This window comes from Ictidomys tridecemlineatus, chromosome 2, assembly GCF_052094955.1.
Source record: "Ictidomys tridecemlineatus isolate mIctTri1 chromosome 2, mIctTri1.hap1, whole genome shotgun sequence".
NCBI lineage: Eukaryota > Metazoa > Chordata > Mammalia > Rodentia > Sciuridae > Ictidomys > Ictidomys tridecemlineatus.
The window spans coordinates 43,871,180-43,898,889 of NC_135478.1; the positions used below are offsets into that span (position 1 = coordinate 43,871,180).

A 27,710-nucleotide genomic window follows, 5' to 3' on the forward strand; every position below is an offset into this window, starting at 1 on the left:
TGGTTTGACTTAGATGGGGTATAATTATATGTGGATTTGAGCTTTTTTAAAATTTTGTTTTTAAATATTGATAGACCTTTATTTTATTCATTCATGTATATGCGGTGCTGAGAATCAACCACAGTACCCCACACGTACTAGTTATTGAGCCGCAACCCCAGCTCCAAATTTGAGTTGTTTTGATCTGACATTTGTTTGTTCATATCTTAGTTTTTTTGTCCCTCATATTGCCCCTTATTTGCTCTCTTCCCCCAATAGTATCAAATTTTCCTGTTTTTTCTTCCTCTCTTTTGTTTTTTAGTACTTTTTTAAATCCTTCTCCTTTATATTTGTCATCTTCTACCTACCTCCTGCCTATCCTCTGTTCATTTTTTAAAGAGGTAATGTATTTTTAAAATTTTTTTAGTTTTAGATGAGTACAATATCTTAATTTTATTTATATATTTTTATGTGGTGATTAGGATTGAACCAGTGCCTAACACATTTGGCAAGTGCTCTACCACTAAGCTACAACCACAGCCCCACCTCTGTTCATTTCTTAAATATTTCAAATCTGTGTGCCATATATTGATTTGGCACATTTACATTTATTAACCAATTTAATTCATATAGCAGACCTCTAAAGTAGATACTTTGGTTATCTGTATAAGTAGAGAAGGAAACCAAGGAATAGAAGGTTAGATAATTTGTCTACATTCACTTAGCTAATAAATGACAGAGTGATTCAAACCAAGGCAATCTTTTATGTTATTTAAAAATTTTTTTAGTTGTAAATGGACACAATACCTGTATTTTATTTATTTAATTGTATCTGATGCTGAAGATTGAATCCAGTGCTTCACACGTTAGTTAAGCGCTTACCACAAGCCACAACCCCAGGCCTCTATTGTGATTTTTACCAGCAATAACTTTTATTTATTTATTTATCTATTTATTTTTGATACCAGGAATTGAACCCAGGGGTGCTTAACCACTGATCAACATCCTCAATCCTTTATTATATTTTATGAGTGGCAGGATCTGGTTGAGTTGCTTATAGCCTTGATAAGTTGCTGAGGTTGGGTTTGAACCTCAGCCTCATCCTCCCAAACCATTGGGATTACAGTTGATTTTATTTTAATTGTAAAATAATAACTTTGTGGTACATTGATGTTTTGAAGTATGTTTACAATACGTAACATTTAATTTGAACATCAGTAGTGTTTTGTAGAAGATCTTGGCCATTATCTGGAAACAACAAAGTAGTGATCTTCTCAGAGGACATAAATTTGGGTATTTTCCCATGAATCAGATTCATCTAGCCTTTCCTGATTAGATAGTATGTCTTTTGTGGAAAATTATTATTATTACCTATTTTTATTTTTATTTTTTTGCAGTACTAGAGATTGAATCCAGGGACTCCTACCCCTGAGCTATATACTCAGTGTAGAAAGTTCTTATTTGTCTAACAAGGGAAATTTAGAAGACATTTAAAAGTTCTGCTAGAATTTTTTTTTAAAGAGAGAAATGAGGCCTAATTTTTTAACATATAGGACTTTAGGTCATATTTTAAGAACTAAAAAGAGTTATATGAATTATTTTCAATTAATGAGATAACTTGTTAAGTATAAGCAACCTATGAGATCAAGGAAATTTATTTTACCTTTTTTTCAATGTCATTTCATTTCTCTCCAAATTGTGTTGATATAGAGCAGGATTCCTCACCCTGGTGCTGTTGATATTTTGGGCTAATAATTCTTTGTTATGGCCTGTGTGTTATAGGACATTTAACATTATTTCTGGCCTCTACCCACTATATATTACTACCATCCTTTCCCTGTCATTTGTGACAACTGGAAATTTTTTTTAGACATTGTCAAATATTCCCTGGTGTGGAAGACAAATGGATTATGATTGACAACCACTAATATAGAGCAGGTTACATCCTTTTTGGACTTGGGGTTTTTCTAAAGGTTAGGAAACTGGTTTAATAACTTTATAGTCATTTCCAAATGTGAGTTTCAATGCTTTAGAAAAAACCCTCAGGCTTCCTAGAGTTTTTCTAAGCCTATGTAAGATACTCATAGCAATCTTTAGTTGTAAACTATTTTCCATTGATTAAAAAAACATTAAATTTCAAATAAATTTGTCTTATAATCTAGAGCATTTCTTTAATAACTGGAATTTAGTACAGTATGCTTTTCATTAAGGCTTGGGAGGACCGTCTGATCCGAATACAAGAAACAATTGATGAATGGTTAAAAGTACAAGCTCAATGGCTGTATCTGGAGCCTATCTTTTGTTCTGAGGATATCATGCAACAGATGCCAGAAGAAGGACGTCAGTTTCAGACGGTAGACAGACATTGGAGGGATATTATGAAATTTTGTGCAAAAGATCCAAAGGTGAAGTATTTGTTTTCACTCTTATAATAGGTGAACCAATCTTTCCTTCTTTTCTTTGTTTATTTATTTATTTTTCAGTACTGGGGATTGAACCAAGGGCCTCAAGCCTGGTAGGCCAGCAATCTACCACTGAGTCACATATGCATCCCTGAACCTTTATTTTTGGATATTAAAGAAAGCATTAACTTTTTTTCTGATTACAGAAGTAAATCCTATGCAGTATATACAAATTAGCTCAGAAAATGTAAAAATGTATGAAAGTATTAGTAATTTAACTTTTCAATTCATAAAATACACTAACTTATAGCTCTTTACTATTTAGTGGAGCTGCTTCAAATGGACATTTAATTTACTTGACTATATAAAATCACCATTTCTCTCCTAACAAAATAAATAGGTAAATAAAATGGAGAAGTCAGTAAAGAATAGTTGATTGGTAAAGGTGATTCTCTGTATGCTCAAAAATGATGGAGAAAAAAGAATCTGCTCAGTTGGTCTCAATTCATTTGTATCTTTCCTAGTGAGGAAAATACCTTGTGTCTATTTTTAATACTGAAAACAGACTATTTTTCAGACACATAGTAACCACAGACCATAGATATACATTTATTTTTAAATCTGGTATTCAAATTACATAACAATTTATTTTACTTCTAGACTTATTGAGAGTCAATAGTATGCTGAAATTTATAAGTTTCAGAAATTTTGTCTTACCTGTTGATTTTAAGCTTTGTGATATATGAGTGCTTGTAAATCAGAGGGTAACAATTTTTTCTGCAAAGGGCCCGGTAGTAAATATTTTAGGCATTATGAGATATATGGTCATTTTTGCAGTGACTCAATTCTGCTGTCATTATAGTGAGAGAATTGCCAGAAATGATATGTAAATGAATGGGTTGTCTGTGATAAAATAAAACTTTGCCTCTGGACACTGATATTTTTATATATCATGACAAAATCTTCTGATTTTTTTAACCTTCTAAAAGTATAAGAATAATTCTTAATTCATGAACCATATAAAACTTGCATCAAGCTAAATTTGGCTAGTGGGATATAGTTTATCATTTCCTGCGGTAAATCATGTTTATAGTTGAAGGCTGTAAAAGTAAAAATTAAAATATATACTTTTTCTACAGCATTCAGAAGAATGTAGGTGAAGTGAAAATATGCATGAGAACCATAATTTCTCATTTGTAATTAATATCCTTGATAAGAATAATTATGATCTATTGAATTTTAATAGTTTTTATATTACAAAACATTTCACTGAAGAGATACAAGATGGCAAGCTACAGGGAGGCTATATTCCTTGTTACTCTGTGCCTCAGAATTCAAGCAGAGGAAATAATGTTTCTCTGAGAGGCAGCTATCACTGCCCACCAACCTTCTGCTTTTTACCTGCCATTTGTCCACTGTGATTGCCCACTGCCTGCCAGCATATCACCTGCTTTTTGAGTGCAGATCACTTGCTGACAGCCCCCTATCATCCACCATTTGCCTGTTTGCCCACCTCTTGCCTGCCTATTCCTTGCCTTTCACCTACCCATTGCCTACTGCTTAATGTCCACCTGCTGATTGCCTGCTGTTAGCTTGAAAATTGCCCACAGACTACCAGGGGATTGCCTGCTGCCTGCTGTTCCCTGGAAATCCATTGTCACAGTACCCGCAGTAAGGTACTGGAAACCTTCAGGGACACTATAAGACTACAGTTAAGAAAACGTATTGTCTCAGATCCATACCGCTAGATGGGAAAACACACAAACAACATGAAAAATCAAGGGAACAAAGTGCCTCAAACAAACCAAAATGTTCCAACAACAGAATCCATAGACAATATAATAGAAGAAATGTCAGAGAAAGAGTTTAGAAGTTTCATAGTTAGACTAATCTTTGAAATAAGGGATGGTATCTGAGAGAAAATACAGGAAGTGAATGATCACTTCAGTAAAGAGACTGAGATTATAAAAAGAAATCAAGCAGAAATCCTTGGAATGAAGGAAACAATAAACCAAAATAAAAATTCAATGGAAGATATCAGCAGACTAGACTACTTAGAAGACAAAATCTGAGGCAATGAAGACAAAATATATACTCTTGAAAATAAAGTCAGCCTCACAGAGAAGATGGTAAAAAATATGAACAGAATTTCCAAGAAATATGGGATAACATGAAAAGGCCAAATTTAAGATTTGCCAAAATAGAGGAAGGCGTGGAGATACAAACCAAAGGAATGCACAATCTTTTCAAATGACATAGTATCAGAAATTTCCCTAAAGAATGAAATGGAAAATCAATTACAAGAGGCTTATAGGACTTACAGGACCCCAAATGTACAGAATTACAACAGACCCATACCAAGGCACATTATAATGGGATGTCTAACATATAGAATAAGGATAGAATTTTAAAGGCTACGAGAGAAAAAAAGTCATATAACACATGGGAAAACCAATTTGGATTTCAGCTGATTTCTCAACCCAAACTCTGAAAGCCAGGAGGTCTTGGAATAACATATATTGAGCTTTGAAAGAAAATGGATGCCATTTGAGAATTGTATATCTAGCAAAATTAAGCTTCAGATTTGATGACAAAATAAAAAACTTCCATGATAAACAAAAATTAAAAGAATTCACAGCTAGAAAGCCTACACTACAGAACATACTCAGCAAAATATGAGAAGGAAATGAAAAAGAAAATAAAAACAATGAAAACCAGCAAAGGGAGGAACTACCACTAAAGGAAAGGACAATCAAAGGAGAAACCAAGTCAAGTTAAAAATAAAAAATAAAGCCAAGTGACCAGGAATACAAATTATATCTCAGTAATAACCCTGAATGTCAATGGCTTAAACTCATCAATAAAAAGACATAGACTGGCGATTGGATTTTTAAAAAAGACCCAACAATATGTTGTCTAAAAGAGATGTGCCTTCAAGGAAATATTGGACTGAATGTGAAAGGTTGGGAAAAAGTGTATTACACGAACTGTGTAAATAAGCAGGAGTTTATATCATATCAGATAAAGTGGACTTCAAGCCAAAGTTAAAACGATAAAGAAGGACATTTCATACTGGTTAAGGGAATCATATGTGAACAAGACATAACAATTCTAAATATATATATCCCAAACAATGGAACATCTACATATATCAAACAAACCCTTCTTAATTTCAAGAATCAAATAGAATACAATACAATTATACCAGCTAACTTTAACCTCTCTCACCACTGGATAGATCTTCCAAACAAAAACTACACAAAGAATCTAGAACTCAATAATACAATCAATGACTTAGACTTAACAGACATATATAAAGTATTTCATCCATCATTGAGCGAATACATTTTCTTCTCAGCAGCACATGGATTCTTCTCTAAAATAGACCATATCTTATGCCACAAAGCAACTCAGCAAATACAAAAAATAGAAATCCTACCCTGCATTCTATCAGATCATAATGGAATGAAACTAGAGATCAACAATAAAATAAAAAATAGAAGACACTCTAACACCTGAGACTAAATAGCATGCTATTGAATGATGAATGGATAGCAGAAGAAATCAGAGAGGAAATAAAAAATACTTAGAGGTAAATGAGAACACCTGTACAACATATCAAAATCTCTGGGACACTATGAAGGCAGTGCTAAGAGGAAAGCTTATTGCATTGAGTTCACTCATTAAAAGAATAAAAATCCAACAAATAAATGACCTAACATTACATCTCAAAGCCCTAGAAAAAGCAGAACAAATCAACACCAAAAGCAGTAGGGGACAGGAAATAATTAAAATCAGAGCTGAAATCAATGAAATTGAAACAAAAGAAACAACTCAAAAAATTGATAAAACAAAAAGTTAGTTCTTTGAAAAAATAAATAAAATTTATAAACCCTTAGCTATACTAACAAAAAGAAAACACAAATTACTAAAATTTGTGATAGAAAAGGAAATACCATAATGGACACTACTAAAATACAGAAGATAATTAGAAACTATTTTGAAAATTTATACTCCAATAAAATAGAAAATCTCAAAGACATCAACAAATTGATCTACCCAGACTGAATCGGGATGACATACACAATTTGAATAGACCAATTCAAGCAGTGAAATAGGAGACACCATTAAAAGCCTACTGTCTAAAAGAAAAGCCGAGGACCAGATGGATACTCAGCTGAGTTCTACAAGATTGTCAAAGAAGAATTAATATCAGTACTCCTGAAAGTAATTCAATGAATTAGAAAAGGAGGGAACCTTTCCAAACTCATTCTATGAGGCTAGTATCACCCTGATACCAGACGACGACACATCAAGGAAAGAAAACTTCAGACCAATATCCCTGATGAATGTAGAAGCAAAAATTCTCAATAAAATTCTGGCAAATCCCATACAAAACATATTAAAAAGAAAGTGCGCTACAATCAAGTGGGTTTCATCCCAGGGATGCAAAGTTGTTTCAACATATGGAAATCAATAAATGTAATCCATCATATCAATAGACTTAAAGAGAAGAATTGCATTGTTATCTCAATAGATGCAGAGAAAGCATTTGACAAAATACAGGACCCTTTCATATTCAAAACACTAGAAAAACTAGGGATAGTAGGATCATATCTCAACATTGTAAAAGCTATCTATACTAAGCCCAGGGCCAACATCATTCTAAATGGAGAAAAATTAAAAGCATTTCCTCTAAAAACTGGAAAGATAGGGATGCCCTCTTTCACCACTTCCATTCAACATAGTTCTTGAAACTCTAGCTAGAGCAATCAAACAGACCAAAGAAATTAAAAGGATATGAATGGGAAATGAAGAACTCAAACTATCACTGTTTCTGACTACATGATTCTATATTTAAAAGATCCAAAAAAATTTCACCAGAAAACTTTTATAATTAGTAAATGAATTCAGCAAAGTAGCAGGATATAAAATCAATTCTCATAAATCAAATGCATTTCTATACATAAGTGATAAATCCACTGCAAATAAATTAGACCACCCCATTCACAATAGTCTCAAAAAAAATACCTGGGAATCAATGTAACAAAAGGATGAAAGACCTCTATAATGAAAACTTAGAACACTAAAGAAAGAAATTGAGGGGATGGAGTTTTGGCTCAGCGGTAGAGCACTCCTCTAGCACGTGTGGGGCCCTGGGTTCAATCCTCAGCACCACATAAAAATAAAATAAAGATATTGCGTCTGACCACAACTAAAATAAATTTGTTTTTAAAAAGAAAGAAATTGAGGAAGACCTTAAAGATGGAAAGATCTCCCTTGTTCTTGGATATGCAGAGATAATATTGTCAAAATAGCCATACGACCAGAACTGTTATACAGATTTAATGCAATTCCTATTAAAATCCCAATGACATTCTTCATAGAACTTTCTAGTTATATTGCTTTTTCTAATAGAGTAATCATGAAATTCATCTGGAAAAATAAAAGACCCAGAATAACCAAAGCAATACTTAGCAAGAAGAGCGAAGCAGGAGGCATCACAATACCAGATCATTGGTATTGATACTAAATACCAAATTGGTATTTGGTACCAATACTGCCTGGTATTGGTACCAAAACAGACATGTAGACAGTGGTACAAAAGAGAAGACACAGAGGCATAAATATTGTTTTTTCATAGTAGATAAAGATGCCAAAAACATACATTGGAGAAAAAATAGCCTATTCAACAAATGGTGCTGGAAAAACTGGAATCTATATTCACCAAAATGAAATTAAACCTCTGTCTCTCACCCTGCACAAAAATCAACTCAAAGTGGATCAGAGACTTAGGCATTAGAACAGAGACTCTGTGCCTAATAGAAGAAAAAGTAGGCCCAAATCTTCATCATGTTGGCTTAGACCCCAGCTTCCTTAACAAGACTTCTTTTTTTTTCTTTTTAAATTAATTTTTATTTGTTTTAATTAGTTATACATGACAGTAGAATGCATTTATGCACTTTGATATATCATACATAGATGGGATATAATGTCTCATTTTTCTGAGTATACATGTTGCAGAATCATATTGGTCACGTAGTCAACATATATACATACAGTAATAATGTCTGTTTCATTCTACTATCTTTCCTATCCCTACATCCCCTCCCCTCCCCTCCCATCACTTCCCTCTATCTAATTTAAGGTAATGCTATTCTTCTCTAGTGTCCCCCTGCCTTACTGTGAATTAGCATCCACATATTAGAGAAAACATTCAGCCTTTGGCTTTGGGGGATTGCCTTATTTCACTTAGCATGATTCCATCCATTTCCTGGCAAATGCCATAATTTAATTCTTCTTTAAAGCTGAGTAATAGTCCATTGAGTATATATACCACATTTTCTTTATCCATTCATCTATTGAAAGTCACCTAGGTTGGTTTCATAGTTTAGCTACTGAGAAATGAGCTGCTATAAATATTGATGTCGCTGCATCACTGTAGTATGCTGATTTTAAGTCTTTTGGGTATAAACCACAGAAGATGATATGTCTTGAGCTCTGTAATGTTTTGAACAACCAATAAAAAAAAAAGAATATCACATGTATAGAATCATAAAAAAAACAAACTGAACACACTTCACAGAATAAATGCAATTGATCAAAAAATATATTAAAAAGTGTTCTACATTCCTAGCAATTAGAGAAATGCAAATCAAAACTACTCTAAGATTTTATCTCACTCCTGTCAGAGTGGCAATCATCAAGAATACAGGCAAAAATAGATATTGGTGAGGATGTGGAGAAAAAGGTACACTCATACATTGCTGGTTGGACTGTAAATTGGTGCAACCAACCACTACGGAAAGCAGTATGGAGATTCCACAGAAAACTTGGGATGGAACCATCATTTGACCCAGCTATCTCTTTCTGTGGTTTATACCCAAAAGACTTAAAATCAACAAGACTTCTAATGTGGAAGAAGAAAAACAAGAATCAATAAGTGGGATGGATTCAATCTAAAAAGTTTCTTTTCAGCAAAGGAAACAACATAATGAGAGAGCCTACAGAATGCGAAAAAAAAAATTTTACCACATGTACCTCATATGGAGCACTAATCTCCAGGATATATGAAGAACTCAAAAAACTTAACACCAAAAAAAAAAAACCACCCCACAAATAATCCAATCAATAAATGGGCTAAGGAAATGAACAGACACTTCACAGAAGAAGAAATGAAATTGATCAACAAATATATATAAAAATTCATCTCTAACAATTAGAGAAATACAAATCAAAACAACTCTAAGATTTCTTCTCACACCAATCAGAATAGCAATCACCAAGAATATAAGCAATAATTTATGTTGGCAAGGATGTGGGGAAAAGGTACACTCATATATTGCTGGTGGGACTATAAATTGGTACAACCACTATGGAAAGCAGTATGGAGATTCCTCAGAAAACTTGGAGTGAAACCACCATTTGACATAGTTATCCCACTCCTCAGTTTATACTCAAAGGATATAAAATCAGCATACTACAGTATCACAGCCACATCAATATTTATAGTAGCTCAATTCACAATAGCTAAACTATGGAATCAACATAGTTTAGCTATTGTGAATTAGATGCTTTTCAACAGATGAATGGATAAAGGAAATGTGGTACATATACACAGTAGAATATTACTCAGCCTTAAAGAAGAATGAAATTATGGCATTTGCAAGTAAATGAATAGAACTAGAGAATATCATGCTAAGTGAAATAAACCAGTCCCCACAAACCAAAGGCAGAATGTTATCTCTGATAAGCAGGGCATAGTGAGGAGTCAGGTAGGGAAGAATGATGAACTTTGGATTGTGCAGAATGGGGAGTGAGAGGAGGGGTGGGAGTGAGAAGGATAGTAAAATGAGATAGACATTATTACCCTATGTACATTTATGATTACACTACCAGTGTGACTCAGCACCATGTACAGCCAGAGGAATGAGAAGTTATGCTCCATTTATGTACAATGTGTCAAAATGCATTCTACTGTCAAATATAACTAATTAGAATTTTTAAAAATTAAAAAAATTCACCGTGTAAACTTTTTGAAATTATAATATTTTATCATATAGTATAGATTGTTTAGGTCTTATATCTAGTATACAAGTGTCTCTTATACCAACATGTCTCTTTTAGGTTCTTGCTGCTACTTCTTTAACAGGTTTATTGGAAAAACTACAAAACTGCAATGAACTTTTGGATAAAATTATGAAAGGACTTAATGCATATCTTGAAAAGAAACGTCTTTTCTTCCCTCGGTATGATGGATAATCAAAAGTGCTATGATTTAAAATGTTACCTGATATTGATGAATATCACTAAAGTTTTTGTATTTGCTTGTTTTTTTTTTTTTAGTTTTTTTTTCTTATCTAATGATGAAATGTTGGAGATTTTATCAGAGACCAAAGATCCACTTAGAGTTCAGCCTCACTTAAAAAAATGCTTTGAGGGCATTGCTAAACTGGAGTTCCTTCCCAATTTGGACATTAAGGCCATGTATAGCTCTGAAGGTGAGCGAGTGGAGCTTATTGAACTCATTTCCACATCTATAGCCCGCGGTGCTGTAGAAAAGTGGCTCATTCAAGTAGAAGATCTAATGCTTCGAAGTATTCATGATGTGATTGCTGCAGCCAGGCTGGTATGTTTCTTAGGACTTAATGTATAAAACTATATTCTGCAAATGCTGTTTATGAGTTGGTACCAATAAATTAATACCTAAAGTTCTTTCTGTTTTAAACCATTTATTATTTTATTTATTTGTAACTAACATTAAAATAACAATATTACAAAATGATATTACAAAAATAATAAAAGGTATTTTTATATAGAATGGGGGAGGGTCCACTGATAGGCTCTTAGAGAAAGTGAGGTTGAAGCTGAGACACAAATGATAAATAGGGAATAACCAGGTGAAAAGCAAGTGGAAGAGTGTGTAGGTGTCCTGTGTAAAGGCCCTGGGATGGAAAAGAAGCAGGGATTTGTGAGAACCTGAAAGAAGACAACTTTGTCTGGAATAGAGTGAGTACAGAGTGAAGTCAGATGAGGTTGGAAAGGAACACAGTTAGTAGATTGCATTTTATTTTAAATACTAAGAAAGGCTAAAGGTATTTTAATCAGAGAAAGGATATAGTCTGATTTATATTTTTACACCACTATGGCTGTAGTATAAAGAATGAATTAGTTGGTATATGAAAATAGGAAGGCAAATTGGGAGGCACCAGATGAAAAGTGATATGGGCTGGTACTAGGGAAGTAGCAAAAATGTGGAGCAAAGTAGACAGAAACATAATTTGTAGTTAATTTCAACAGGTCTTGGTGATGAATTGGTTGTAGAGTAGAAAGATGAGGAGGGGCAAGTCTCAAGAATTAGCATTAAGTTTTCTGATTTGAGTATATGTGTGGCATTTACTCTGTGGAGATGCCTGGAAGACAAGCAGGCTTGTTGAAGCTTGGGAGAAAAATCATGGGTTTAATTTGAGACGTGTTTAATTGAAATGCTTATAAAGTAGCCTTGTGTATATGTCTTGTAGGCAAACCATCATGCCCTTCAGTGCTTGGCTACCCTGTAGGTTAGTTCTCCTCAAATAGTTAAGTGAATGATCTAGTTCACTTGCTGCTTTTTACACTTACACCTACTTTAACATTCCAAATGAGACGAATAATAAATTGGAAAGAATAATAAATTGGAAAGAAATATAACACCTAGGTAGTACATGTACCTCACTTAATGATAATCTTGAATGATAAACTTCAATGTGTTTCTGCCTTAGGAACACAAAGGAGCAATTATATTGTACAAGAAATAGTTTTTGAAGCCCTTATAGACTTATATTCAGCAATTCTCTGCATAAATGAAGTAGCCTTTTTATTTTATCAAGAGCCCATTCAGCTCATTCTTTTGGGGTAGCTTTTCTGTTCCTGCAGATAAAGCTGTATTTTTTCTCTCCTTTCGCTACTTATAATTCCAAACAAACTTAAAACACACAAGAAAGAATAAACATTATCCATGATAGTATTTCCTTAATCACTATAGAAAATACGTTTTAATATCACTGCTCACCCTTCTTTAAAGCCTTAGGTTATTGTCATTTGTTTACAAAGATTGCTAGTAATAAAGATTTTGTAACAATGTATATTTATAGTCTGTGTTATGTTAAACACATTCTTATACATAAGATGGTGTGATTGTATTGAAAGCATAGTTTCCATTAGCATCAGCTTCAAAATTCAATCTGTACTTGGTTTTCTCAATATAAAATTTATGTCTGCATTATCATTTATTATCAAAGTAAACTATTTTTATAATGAATCCACAAATCTATTTAAATACCTTTTAAATATGAAAGCTTTAGAAATAAATGAAAGTATACTTTGAACACCACAGCACAGATTTTTTCAATTATATATAATCAGACAAATTGTTTATGTACTCTGGTCATAGAAGTTTTTAGAAAAGCTGTAGATAAATAGTATAAGGGTTGTAACTTCTAGTCCAGTTTTCTACTAGATTATATAGTCACCTTTTCAACTAAATATGTCATCAATATACAAAATCTATTTGACTTTATTTTTTACAGTTTAAGTTGGTTTGTAATAAAAGTAATATGTATTCTATGTAAAAACTTGACAGCTCCCATAGCAAGGAATATAAAAATCACATAGAAATAAACTTCAAGAAGTATCAACAATCACATTTGTCCAGAGATAACCCATTACTAGTATACTGGTGCTCATTTTTAGTTCTTCTATAAATAAAGAAACATGTCAAAAATATAATCTTGGTTTGTAAAAATTTTCACATCTTTTAGTCTTCCAAAGTTTTTCATGGATGTATGATATTATAACCCATAAATATACTAAATATTGAACTTTACATTATAAAACATTTAGCTTCTTTTCTTCTGCAAACTTTTAAAATTAGAAATTACTTTTAATTATTCAGGCTTATCCAGAATCTCCAAGAAAAGACTGGGTTAGAGAGTGGCCTGGCCAGGTTGTACTTTGTGTTTCTCAAATGTTCTGGACTTCTGAGACACAGGAAGTTATAAGTAGTGGGACAGAGGTAAAGCATTATTTGATTTTGAACAACGTTCTTTACTTCATTGCATATTTCTTTAGTTTCTTAGTTAGCTTGTGTCTCTGTTTCTTTCTCTCTCTGTGTCTCTCCCTCCCCCCACTCTCCCTCTCCTTCCCTTCCTCTCCTCCCTCCCTCCCTCTCCCTCTCCCTCTCCCTCTCCCTCTCTCTCTCTGTCTCTCTCTCTGTCTCTCTCTCTGTCTCTTTCTCTCTCTCTGTCTCTTTTCAGTACTAAGAAATAAACCCAAGGGTGCTCTACCACTAACCTACATTGTCAGCATTTCTTTATTTTAAGGCAAGTTCTCACTAAGTTGCCCAGGCTGGACTTGGACTTGCAATCTTCTTGCCTTAGCCTCGTAAATTGCTGGGATTGCAGGCCTGCACCTATAATCACTGCCCCTGGCTGTTTGTCTATTCTTTGCAAAGGCAATACTTCCCTAAATTTCTGTATATAGTATTAAAATTATATAATTCTTAGAAAACTTATTCTTTTTACTGGGTTTAGAGAAAATACACTCTATAATGTATTTCTTTTTTTAACTTTTATTTTTTTTAGTTGTAGGTATACACAATACCTTTATCTTATTTATTTTTATGTGGTCCTGAGGATCAAATCTAGTGCCTTATCCATGCTAGGCAAGTGCTCTATCACTGAGCTATAACCCCAGCCCTATAATGTATTTCTATATGGGATAGATTATAAGTCATAATTCTTTTGTAAATGAATAAATATATAAAATATAGATTTAGGTAATGCATATAAAATCCATTAAATTATTTTATTATTTTGTAGGGATTAAAGAAGTATTATATGGAACTCCAGAATCAACTAAATGATATTGTAGAGCTGGTAAGAGGAAAATTGTCTAAGCAGATCAGGATCACTCTGGGGGCATTAGTTACAATTGATGTCCATGCTAGAGATGTGGTCATGGACATGATTGAAACAGGTTTGTGATTTCTTCCTTTAATATTTTAAAAAAATATTTATTTTTAGTTGTAGTTAGACACAATACTTTGTTTTATTTATGTTTTTATGTGGTGCTGAGGATCGAACCCAGGTCCTCGCCCGTGCTAGGCGAGTGGTCTATTGCTGAGCCATAACCCAGCCCCTCTTCCTTTAATATTTTTAAAAATCTTTTTTTAGTTGTAGATGAACATAATTTTTTAATCTTTATTTTATTCATTTATTTTTACATCGTGCTGATGATTGAACACAGTGCTTCATACATGCGAGGCAAGCACTCTGCCACTGAGCCACAACCCCAGGCCGACTTTTTCCTTTAATATTAAAGTTAAAAATATTTATAGCTTTCAGGAGTAAATATTTATTACTGTATGTCTTTTTCAACAGAATTGCATGATCTTTTCTATAAGTTGGAAAACGTGAATTGTTTGATATTTGCTGATAAAATACTATTTTTCGAATTATTTTCATTTAAGGATTATGTGTTTTATTCTTTCTAGGTGTCTCACATGATACAGATTTCCAGTGGCTTGCTCAGCTTCGTTATTATTGGGAATATGAGAATGCTCGAGTTCGTATCATTAATTGTGATGTAAAATATGCTTATGAATATCTTGGTAACTCACCTCGACTTGTCATTACTCCTCTAACTGACAGGTGTTACAGAACATTGGTATGCATTTAATTTTTTTTTTTTTGGTACTGGGGATTGAATTTAGGGGTACTCAACCACTGAGCCACATCCCCAGCCCTATTTTGTATTTTATTTAGAGACAGGGTTTCATTGAGTTGCTTAGCGCCTCACTGTTGCTGAGGCTGGCTTTGAACTTGTGATTCTCCTCTCTCAGCCTCCTGAGCCACTGATATTACAGATGTGTGCCACTACACCTGGCCTGCATTTAAATTATTTTAATCTGTACATTAAAATTACTTTTCAGTGAGGTGTCAAATTTTCTTGTCTAAATTTAATATGGCTCTCTTCATTTATTGTTTTACTGGTAGTAGTTGAATACAATTATCCCTTCCTAATCCCATATTCTCTTTATGTGAAATTATGGCAATAAATAATTACTTCTGGGTACTTTTGTAGCATACAAGAATGTTTTTATTCTAATGTATAGAAGTTGTGAGTCTCTTCCATTGTGAATAATTAGAAAAAGGGAGGGACTGAAAATATGAAAATAAAGCCAAAGCTTCACAAAATAGTATTAGTTTTTATAGTGGGATGCTGGGAGAGATGAGAGAAAGATGAGAAAAGTGCCTTTGGGTACTGGAACTCCAACTTAGTGCGACTCAATAGGAAGGACAGAGCTTAAATGTAGGGGATGATGCTTAGTTAGGCCTGTGCTTAGTTGTGAAGCTATGGAAGATAGAACAATGACTGTTAAAACCCTGGGAATATGGTTGCCAGGTTTACTCCCAGGTTAACTCTGAATTTAAAACAAATAACAAAGACAGTCATGTGTCACTTAATGATAGAGATATATTCTGAGAAATGCATCATTAGGTGATTTTATCATGCAAAAATCAGAATATGCCTTCACAAAACTAGATGGTATAGTTTATCTAAAGTGTGTTGTATATATCATCATCTATGTAGTCCACCGTTGACTGAAACATCATTATATGATGCATGACTGTAATTTTTTTAGTATGTCCTCAATATTGCAAGGGACATACTTTTGTAATACTAATAAATTATTTATTATTTATCTGAAATTTAAATTTAATTAGGCATTTCAGATTTTTCTGTGCTAAATCTGGCAACCCAATCTGGGAATTGAAGAGGAACATCAAGGAATACCAATCCACTTATGTGAGTAAGTGAAATGAAGGTGTCTTCTATTGAGTTCTCTAGAAGCAGAGAAGAAATAAAGATACTTGTGCAAATGATTTATTTCTTAGGGAATGCTCTCAGTAAAAATCTGTAAGGAAATGAGGGCAACAGTTTGGGGCTGGGGAAAAATTAAATGAAGAAGTGGTTTGAGTAATGAATAGTTGTAACAGTATCTCAAGGGGAGCTTTGAGGCATAAATGACATGAGTTGCTTTAATTTAAGGCAATAAGATCTGGCTTTTGTACCCCTTTATTGTCGTTGGTTAGTCACCTCTGGGACAAAGGAATGAGTAAGCTTTCCAGTATTTGCTGATGAGGTAGTTCCAAGAGGAGAGCAAGTTGAGGACAGTTCTTAGGAGAAAAAAGCAACTCTGAGGTATTTGCAACCAAGATTTCACAGCAAATGGGAGTTGAATGTAATGACCTGATAAAGGGGGATTTGGATGAGATTCTAAAGGGTCTATGATATTAGATAATATCTATGATATTAGAACAGGCTGTAATTTCTATGATAAAGCCTTTCACCAAACCTTCTGTTTTTCAGCAAGCTACCTGAATAAAATAGGCATTATTATTGCTGTGAGTATATACGTGACTGCATGACCAATGTAATTCTGCAACCTGTACACTCAGAAAAATAAGAAATTATATCCCATATTATGCAAATGTATGATATGTCTAGATCATTGTACTGTCATGTGTAACTAATTTAAAAAAAAGAAAATAGCAACTCAATCATGTGAATTCCTAAGAACAAAGAAAGCATCACAATTTATGAACTAAAACCAAAAATAAATAAATAAAAGAGAAAATAATAGGCATACAATTAAAATAAATAAAATAAAAAGAACATACTTGTGAGTATTTTCTTGAAGTTGAGGGGAGAGGCCAAGGTTCCCAGAAATTAAGTTAATGAACACTAACAGTATAACATTCATTATAAATTTAAAACAAGTATAATATCTTTGATATTGACTTTATTTACTTAGCTATCTCTATTGGTTTTTTGGTAAATGTGAAAATGTTTATCATTTTTATGGATTTATTTTAAAAATAGGGCTGGGGATGTGGCTCAAGCGGTAGCGCGCTCCCCTGGCACGCGTGTGGCCCGGGTTCCATCCTCAGCACCACATACAAACAAAGATGTTGTGTCCGCCGAAAACTAAAAAATAAATAAATAAATATTTAAAAATTCTCTCTCTCTCTCTCTCTCTCCCCCCCTCTCTCACTCTCTCTTTAAAAAAAAATAGACCGCACTTTTTAGAGCAGTTTTAGGTTTATAGCGAAATTAAATGGAAAGGACAAGGTTCTTTATTTCCCCTGGACACCCAAATTTACAATCTTGATCCTTTAACCCTATTTTTTTCTAAAAGGAGTTAAGTTTCACAAACTCTTGTGGTGATTTTTGTGAAACAAATTCCATAATTAGAACAGGCTGTAATTTCTATGCTAAAAATTTCTAGTTGCTGTTCTAATTAATGTAAAGATCCAGAAATAATTCAGATATTGCTGATGTTTACTTAAGGAGCTTAAATACTAATTTATGAGAAAAAGAGTGTATGTAATAACCTTACAAGGCAAAAAACAATAGAACTGGTAAGAGAAGTATAGAACAGTGCTATGGGCATGGAGAAAATGGAGAACGTATGGAGAACAGAAGACAACAGCCAGGCAAATCATGGCCAAGATTTGTAGAATAGTTCATTTGTTTCTCTTTCAAACAGTACTCACTTCAGGTGATTGTCGTCTTCAACTGACCATCTAGAATGTGTCACTATTGTCTTCTAAAGTCATCTCCATAACTTCTAATTAAAATCTTTTTGAACTAATTTTACCCCTTCAAAGCTAGATGTTCTTTGTTTTTAAAGGCAGATGGCTACATATGAAATATTAGAAAACAAGATTTTGATGCATTTTCATTCTTCTTTGGGTATTTTAAGCTGCTTTTACTCTTTGCAACCAGAAACTTCTATGCTAAAAAGTAACTGAACACAATGGGCATGGTGGCATGTTCCTCTAATCCCAGTGGCTGCGGAGGCTGAGGTGGGAGGAGCATAGTTGAAAGCCAGCCTCAACAATGTAGCAAGGCCCTCAGCAACTTAGTGAGACCCTTTCTCAAAATAAAATAAAAAAGGGCTGGGGATGTGGTTCAGTGATAAAGCACCCCTGGGTTCAATCCCTGGTACAAAAATAAATAAATAAAAGTAACAACAATAAAATATATAACCAGCTTCTCTGAAGCTACAATTAAGAATACATCCATTTGGTAAGCAGTTATCTATTTGTTTGTTTGTTTTCGGTGATGCATAGTTTCCTTTTCATATATATTTTCCTTTTCAGATAGGTGCCTTCTATTTAAACCTTGGAGGTGCTCCAGAGGGACCAGCAGGCACAGGAAAAACTGAAACTACCAAGGACTTGGCTAAAGCTCTTGCTGTACAGTGTGTGGTATTCAACTGTTCAGATGGGCTAGATTATCTAGCAATGGGAAAGGTGATTCATTTACTGAGTTGGTAATATTAAATGTTCCAAACTTTATAGCTTTAAGTCCAACTGGATAAACTGAAGCAGACTTATATAAATACTATTGCAGTGTGGGTTAAGCATTTCTTGAATGTTGGCTTTAGAGCCAAAAAACGTTGTTTTTATTCTTGGGACTTTTATCAAACTGAGCTTTCAACTTTTACTCAAAAGGTTAAACATTTGTTTTAATAATTGGTGACATTTCTGCCGTGCACAGTGGCTCACTCCTGTAAGCCCAGTGGCTCAAGAGGTTGAGGCAGAAGGATCACAAGTTCAAAGCTAGCCTCAAAAACTTAGCAAGGCTCTAAAGCAAAATAGTAAGACCCTGTCTCTAAATAAAATATTGAAAAGGGTGGGGGTATATCTCAGTGATTAAGCATTACTGGGTTCAATTCTTGGTACCAAGAAGAAAAAAACATATATTGATGACATTTCCCAAGAAAAATCACCTCTATTTTTCTTTTTTTTTCCTTAGTTCTTTAAAGGATTGGCTTCTTCTGGTGCTTGGGCTTGCTTTGATGAATTTAATCGAATTGAGTTGGAGGTGTTGTCAGTGGTGGCTCAACAGATCCTTTGCATTCAGAGAGCCATTCAACAGAAGTTGGAAGTGTTTGTTTTTGAAGGGACAGAACTTAAGCTCAATCCAAACTGTTTTGTAGCTATCACCATGAATCCTGGCTATGCAGGGCGTTCTGAATTGCCAGACAACCTTAAGGTAATATTTGTTAAAGTTTTAAGTTTGTTAATCACAAATAATAGCACTTTATATTCAAAATATTAAAATTCTTCCCATGTATCTGTCATTTCCATTTTGACTCCATTTGATATAAGGTATGCTTCTAAAATTTTTTTAGACATACAAAAGATACTAAGCACATAAACTATAATTGTTTTTTCAGTAGCACTTTAATATTTTTATGAAACTGTGTTGCTATGGGGGAATAAACTTGAATATCAACACATTTTCTTTGAATGCTTATAACTAGTTTTTAAAATGGCTTATATTATGTAAATATTTCATTTATTATACACTCCAGGTTCTTTTTAGAACAGTGGCTATGATGGTTCCAAACTATGCCCTTATAGCAGAAATTTCCCTCTACTCCTATGGATTTTTGAATGCAAAACCTCTGTCTGTGAAGATAGTAATGACTTACAGACTTTGCTCAGAGCAGCTCTCATCGCAATTTCATTATGACTATGGAATGCGAGCAGTAAAAGCAGTTTTAGTGGCTGCTGGAAACCTAAAACTAAAATATCCAAATGAAAATGAAGATATATTGGTAAGTATTAAATATTTATATACATCTAAATATACTGTGAAATTTTCAGTAGAAAAGTTTTTTAGTGAGATCAGTCAGGAACTATGCAGAGGCAAGTAAGGCAGGTGTTGCTTCAAGTCTTTTTATGTGGGGTTGAAATAGTTTGGGTTATGTTTATTATTATTTATATGAATATAAGGACCTTTTGGCTTGATAAACAGAATTATTTTTATTTTTTTCACTGTGGGAATTCCATGGAGAAATGTAAAATAAACTTTTGGTTAGAGGGGTGGAATGGAACAAATAAATGTAGGCAATTAACTTATTTTGTCCTTTTTTGTGATTTTAGCTTCTTCGATCAATTAAAGATGTGAATGAACCAAAGTTTCTGTCACATGACATACCTTTATTTAATGGTATAACTAGTGACTTATTTCCTGGTGTTAAACTTCCTGAAGCTGACTATAATGTAAGTAAACCTATGTGAATGACTTGCTTTGCACAACAAATTCAACTGATTACTCAATTGTTCACAGAGTTTTATTAAAGTAATGAAATTACTCTGTTTGGAGGATGGTAGTCTATTTAACCACTTTAATTAGGATAAGTAAATTTTGTTACTTTCTTTTATATGTTACCAGGTTTAACATGTTTAAAATTTAAGTCAAAGGTAATGTTCTTTTTAAGAGAATAAATCTTTAATTTCCTATCTTGAGATTAATAATACCTTCTAGCATACATACTATAATACTTAGTGTTGTGTGTGTGTGTATATATATATATATATATTAATTTTAGTTGTAGATGGACACAATACCTTTATTTTGTTTATTTATTTTTATATGGTGCTGGGGATCAAACCCAGGGCCTCACACATGCTAGGCAAGTGCTCTATCACTGAGCCACAACCCCAACCCTTTGTTGTATATTTTTTTCAGGCAGAAATGAAAGTAGTAAAACACCCTGTAGTTAACATAGTAAGGGTTTATTTCTCAAGTTTAATGTACTGACCTTTTTCCTAAAGGAAGCAATCTTCCCCTCTACCAGATAAATGGTAATGATGGGTTGTGATGGATGTGTTAATTAGTTTGTTAACTATCACACAATTATGTATTTATATCAATCATCATGTTGCATATCTTGAATTATATAAAATTTTATTAAGCTTTAAATTTTAGTTGAAAAATAATAATTGCTTATATTTATGGTGTTGTTTTGATACATTTATACACTGTGAGATCACCAATTCAAGTAAATTTGTGTATTCATCACCTTGTATTTTTATCATTTCTTTGTGGTGAGAACATTTAAAACCCTCTCTTAGATATTTTGAAATGTACAATACATTATTATTAACTATAATCACCTTGCTGTGTAATAGCACATCAGAATTTATTCCTCCTATTCAACTTTGACTTTTCTTTCCCTCTCCACCTACTCCTGCCCTTAGGCACTAGTAACCACCAACTTAACTCTCTACTTCTATGAGTTTGACTTTTTTAGATTCTACAAATAAGGGAGATCATATGGTATATGCTTCTCTGTACCTGGCTTATTTCACTTAACATAATGTCTTCTAGGCTCATCCATGTTTTCATGAATGACAGTTTCCTGTTTTTTTTTTAAGGCTGAATAATATTCCATTGTGTTAATATACCATGTTTTAAAAACCTATTCACTTACATAGTTTCCATATCTTGGCTATTATGAATAATGATGCAATGAACATGGGAGTACAGACATCTTTTTAAGTATAATTGATTTCAATTCCTTCAGCTATATCCAATAGTGGGATTGCTTGATCATATGGTAGATCTATTTTTAAATTTTTGAGGAAGTATCTTACTGTTTTCCAAAATGGATGTGCTATTTTAAAATACTTCCAATAGTGTATGAGTTCCCCCTTTTCCATGTTCTCGCCAATATTTGTGTGTTTTTTATAATAGTCAATCTAAAAGGTATGAGGCAATAGCTCCTTCTGGTCCTAGTTTGCATTTCTCTGATGACTAGAGATGTTGAGTATTTTTACAAAATTTAAAATTTAAATTTAAAAAAATATCTGTAGGCTATTTCTAAGTCTTCTTTTGAGAAAATTCTATTCAATTTCTGTGGTCATTATTAAATGGGTTTTTCTTTTTGTTTTTGAATATTTAGGGTAGTAGCTCTTATCCAATGTATAATTTCTAAGTATTTCTTTCCCTTTTCCATGACTTGTGTCCTATTTTTTTTAATATTTATTTTTTAGTTTTAGGTGGATACAACACCTTTATTTTTATGTGGTGCTGAGAATCAAACCCAGTGCCTCACACATGCTAAGTGAGTGTGGTACCATTTGAGCCACATCTCTAGCCCTACTTGTGTCCTCTTTTGCTTGAAGAAGTTTCTAAATGTGATGAAATCCCATTTTTCTATTTTTGTTTTCATTGCCTGTGCTTTCAGGGTCAGATCTAAGAAATTTCTGCCTAGGCTAATTGTCATTGGGCTTTCCCCCCTATATTTTCTTCTACTTGTTTTGTACGTTTCAGATTTTACATTTAGGTTTTCAATTCATTTTGAGTTGATCCTTATATAGTGGATGATGTAAGGTTCCATTTTCATTCTTTTGATGTGTATAGCCAGTTGTACTAACACCATTTATTGAAAAGTGTGTATTCTTGGTGCCTTTGTCAAAGTCAGTTGACTATAGGTATATGCATTTATTTCTGGGTTCTCTTTCCTATCCCAGTGGACAAATAACAAGACCATGATGTTTTGATTTCCATAGCTTTGTAATTTGTTTTAAATCCAGTACCCAATTTTGTTCTTTTTGGTCAACATTGCTCTGGCTATTTGGGTATGAACTTCAGGATTTTTTTTCTATTTCTGTAAGAACAAAATTGGAATTCTAATAATGACTTACCTTCATCTGAAGATCATTTTGAATAGTACGGACATTTTGACAGTGTTAATTCTTACAATCTATGAACACTGGCCATCTTTTTATTCATTTATATCATCTTCAATTTCTTTCATCAATGTTTTATATGTTCAATATACAGATATCTCACTCACATGGTAAAATTTACTCAAAAAGTCAACTCAGAATGGATCAAAAACCTAAGAATTACACCAGAAACTATGCAATTCCTAGACAAAAATATAGGGCCAATATTCCAACATATAGGAATAGGCAGCACCTTTCTCCATTAGGGTCCCTAAAACTCAGGAAATACTGCCAAAAGTTAATAAATGGTATAGTGTCAAATTAAAAAGCTTCTGCACAGTGAAGGAAACAAATAAGAATGTGAAGAGAAAATCTACAGAATGGGAGAGAATCTTTGCTAGCTACTCTTCTGACAGAGGATTAAGAACATATAAAGAACTCAGAAAATTTAATTCCAAAGGAATAACCCAATTAACAAATAGGCTAATGAATTAAACAGACACTTCTCAAAAGAATAAGTACAAATGGTCAATAAATATATGAAAAAAGTGTTCAACATCATTAGCAATTAGGAAAATGCAAATCAAAACTACACTGAGATTTTATCTCACTCTAGTTAGAATGCATTAGTCAAGAATAAAAACTAATAAATTCTGGAAAGTTTGTAGAGAAAAAGAAACACTTTTGTACTCTTGGTAAGGTTGTAAATTAGTACAACCACTATGAAAAGCAGTGTGGATGTTCCTCAAAAGGCTAGGAATGGAACCACCATATGACCCTCTATAGCACTCTTTGGTATTTATTCAAAAGAATTAAAGTCAGCATAATATAGAGACACATGCATACTCATGTTTATAGCAACACAATTCACAATAGCCAAACTATGGAACCAGCCTAGAATGTCCATCAATGGATAAAAGGATAAAGAAAATTGTTATATATACCTCATGGAGTTTCATTCAGCCATAAAGAAGAATAAAATTATGGCATTTGTAGGAAATTTGAGAACATTATGGTAAGTGAAAGAAGCCAAACTCAGAAAGTCAAGGGTCAAATATTTTCTCTCATTTTGGGGAGTTAGAGAGGAAGAAGGAAAAGAAAAGTAGATGGAGTATTTCATGAAAAATGAAGGGAGATTGGTAGAGAACAGGAAAGGAGCCAGGGGAAGGAGGAGGAGAAAGGAGTAATACCGGAGAATGAGATAGGCCCAATTATATTGTTATATTGTCTGCATGTACAAATATGTATGTTACCACTAATCCTACCATTATGTAAAAGTATAATGCATCAATAAATATAATAAAATGTACTTAGCAGTAATTTTTTCTTTTACTATTTCATTTACTATTGTAAATGAAGTTTTTAAATTTTTTTAAAACTTTATTTTATTTATTTATTTTGTATGTGGTTCTGAAGATTGAACCCAATGCCTCACCCAAGTGAGGCAAGTGCTTTCTCTACCACTGAGCTACAGCCCCAGCCCCAAAACTTTAAAATTCATAATCAAATGTTTTAAATGTTTAAGAATACCAGTGATTTTTTTGGTTTTGAGAAACATCTTAATACTTTAATACTTTGGGAAAGTGAAGATTTAAAAAAGCATGCATTTTCATCTTTACTAAAGATAAATGGAACACCACTGACTTTTATATGTTGATTTTATATCATGAAACTTTACTGAATGTGTTTATCAATTATGATATTCTTTGTATAGTCTTTAGGATTTTCTATATATGAGACCATGGCATCAGGAAACACAATTTCACTTCATTTTTTCTTATTTAGATGTCTTTTGTTTATCTTTCTAAATAGCTCTGGTTGGGTCTTCCAGTACTATATTGAATAAAAGTGGTGAATGTGGGCATCCTTATCTTATTACTGATCTTAGAGGAAAAGTCTTCAACTTTTCACTGTTGAGAATAATGTTAGCTATCAGTTTGTCATATGTAGCCTTTATTGTAAGGAGGAACATTCCTTTTCTACCTTATTTGTTGAGTCTTAAAGAATTTGAATTTTTCAAATGCTTTTTCTTGATCTATTGAGATCATCTTATGGTTTCTGCCCTTCATTCTGTTAATATGGTGAATCACACTTATTGATTGTCATATGTTGAGACAGCCTTGCTTTTCAGAGAGAATTCTCACTTGATCATGGTGAATGTACTGCATTAATGTGTAGTTAAATATGGTTTGCTAGTTTTTGTTAAAAATTTATGATTATCAATATATTGACTTATGTTTTAGTTTTCTTATAGTATCTTTGTCTCATTTTGGTCAGAGTGATACCAGCTTTGTGAAATGAGTTTGCAAGGGTTCCCTACTCTTTAATTTTTTTTTTTAAGAGAGAGTGAGAGAGGAGAGAGAGAGATAGAGAGAATTCTTAATATTTATTTTTTAGTTCTCGGTGGACACAACATCTTTGTTGGTATGTGGTGCTGAGGATCGAACCTGGGCCGCACGCATGCCAGGCGAGCGCGCTACCGCTTGAGCCACATCCCCAGCCCTACTCTTTAATTTTTACAGAAAATAATTTGAGAAGGATTTGTTTTTAATTATTCCTTAAATGGTGAGAATTTAGCCATGAAACTATCTGGTCCTGGGCTTTTCTTTGATGGGAAGCTGTTATACATTATTGCTCTGTTTAAATTTCTAATTTATTCATGATACAGCCTGGGTAGGTTATATGTTTCTAGGTTATTCAATTTTTGTCATATAATTGTTCACAGTTGTCTTCTTTGTATTTGTGTTAGAAGTTATATCTGTTCTCTCATTTTTAATTTTATTTGAATTTTCTCTTTTTAATATAGTTAAAATTTTTGTCTGTTTTATTTATTTATTTATGCTTTATTTTTACAATGTTGGGAATTGGACCTAGGACTCTGTTACATTATAAAGCAAGCTTTGTATCATTGTATGGCTTTTTGAAAAACCAACTCAATCTTGTTGATATTTTATATATTTTTAAAGTATTTACTTATTTATTTCTGCTACAATTTTTTGTTATTTCCTTTTTCCTTCTAACCCTGAGCTTAGTTTTAGTTTTTTCTGTTTCTTCTTTCTTTTCTCTTTTCCTAAGGCATAAAATTAGGCTTTTTTTGATTCATTATATCATATTTGTATATGCATACAATATAATATTGTTCAATTTCAATAAACATTTGTTAATTTTCCATGATTTCTCTTGATTTTGGTTTCTTTTTTCATAACATTATGGTTAGAAAAGATGCTTGATATGATTTAAAATTTTTTTTAATTTGTTTTAATTAGTTACACATGGCAGTACAATGATCTTGACATATCATACATTTGAATCAGACTCATTTTTCTGAGTGTACAGGTTGCAGAATCACATTTGTCATGCAGTCACTAATATATATATACACACACACACACACACACACACACATACACACACCAATAATAATGTCCATTTTATTCTGCTGTACTTCCTTTCCCCTTTCCCCTCCCCTCCCCTGGCTTCTCTCTACCCAATCTAATGTGACACAATTCTTTTTTTTTTCTTTCTTCTTACATCGTCATACATGTTTTCTGCATAACGATGAGGGTCTCCTTCAATCTTCCATGCAATTCCCCTTCTCCCTCCCTTTCCCTCCCACCTCTCTTCCCTATTTAGTGATAATCTTCTTCTCATGCTCTTCCTCCCTACTCCATTTTGAGATACCCCCCTTATATCAGAGAAGACATTCGGCATTTGTTTTTTAGGGATTGGCTAACTTCACTTAGCATAATATGCTCTAATGCTATCCATTTCCCTGCAAATGCCATGATCTTGTTTTTTTTTGTTTTAGTACTGAGTAATATTCCGTCGTGTATATATGCCACATTTTTTTTAATCCATTCATCCATTGAAGGGCATCTAGGTTGGTTCCACAGTCTAGCTATTGTGAATTGTGCTACTATAAACATTGATGTGGCTGTGTCCCTATGGTATTCTGTTTTTAGATCTTTTTAGTATAGTCCAAGAAGAATAGCTGGGTCAAATGGTGGTTCCATTCCTAGCTTTCCAAGGAATCTCCATATTGCTTTCCAAATTGGCTGTACCAATTTGCAGTCCCACCAGCAATGTATGGGTGTTCTTTTTTCCTCACATCCTCCCCAGCACTTGTTGTTTGACTTCATAATGGCTGCCATTCTTACTGGAGTGAGATGGTATCTTAGAGTAGTTTTAATTTGCATGTCTCTGATTGCTAGAGATGGTGAGCATTTTTTCGTGTATTTGTTGATTGATTGTATATCCTCCTCTGAGAAGTGTCTGTTCAGGTCCTTGGCCCATTTGTTGATTGGATTATTTGTTTTTTTGTTGTTTAACTTTTTGAGTTCTTTGTATACCCTAGAGATTAGAGCTCTATCTGATGTGTGAGAGGTAAAAATTTGTTCCCAGGATGTAGGCTCCCTATTCACCTCACATATTATTTCTCTTGCTGAGAAAAAACTTTTTAGTTTGAATTCGTCCCATTTGTTGATTCTTGGTTTTAACTCTTGTGCTATAGGTGTCTTATTAAGGAATTTGGGGTCTGACCCCACATGATGGAGATTAGGGCCAACTTTTTCTTCTGTTAGACGCAGAGTCTCTGGTTTGATTCCTAGATCCTTAATCCATTTTGAGTTAACTTTTGTGCATGGTGAGAGAAAGGGATTCAATTTCATTTTGTTGTATATGGATTTCCAGTTTTCCCAGCACCATTTTTTGAAGATGCTATTCTTTCTCCATTGCATGCTTTTAGCATCTTTGT

General features: G+C 33.2%; 1 protein-coding gene across 1 annotated transcript in view; it reads left to right on the top strand.

Moving 5' to 3' along the window:
* Window positions 1–27,710, top strand: part of Dnah12 (dynein axonemal heavy chain 12) — a 260,099-nt gene that overhangs the window by 74,507 nt on the left and 157,882 nt on the right. Inside the window, exons 22-31 of the mRNA XM_040289787.2 lie at window positions 2,190–2,384; window positions 10,509–10,630; window positions 10,728–11,010; window positions 13,315–13,434; window positions 14,240–14,396; window positions 14,914–15,086; window positions 18,590–18,742; window positions 19,248–19,487; window positions 19,810–20,055; window positions 20,384–20,503. Coding sequence (XP_040145721.1) covers window positions 2,190–2,384; window positions 10,509–10,630; window positions 10,728–11,010; window positions 13,315–13,434; window positions 14,240–14,396; window positions 14,914–15,086; window positions 18,590–18,742; window positions 19,248–19,487; window positions 19,810–20,055; window positions 20,384–20,503 — 1,809 coding nt within the window. The remainder of the gene's footprint in view (window positions 1–2,189; window positions 2,385–10,508; window positions 10,631–10,727; window positions 11,011–13,314; window positions 13,435–14,239; window positions 14,397–14,913; window positions 15,087–18,589; window positions 18,743–19,247; window positions 19,488–19,809; window positions 20,056–20,383; window positions 20,504–27,710) is intronic.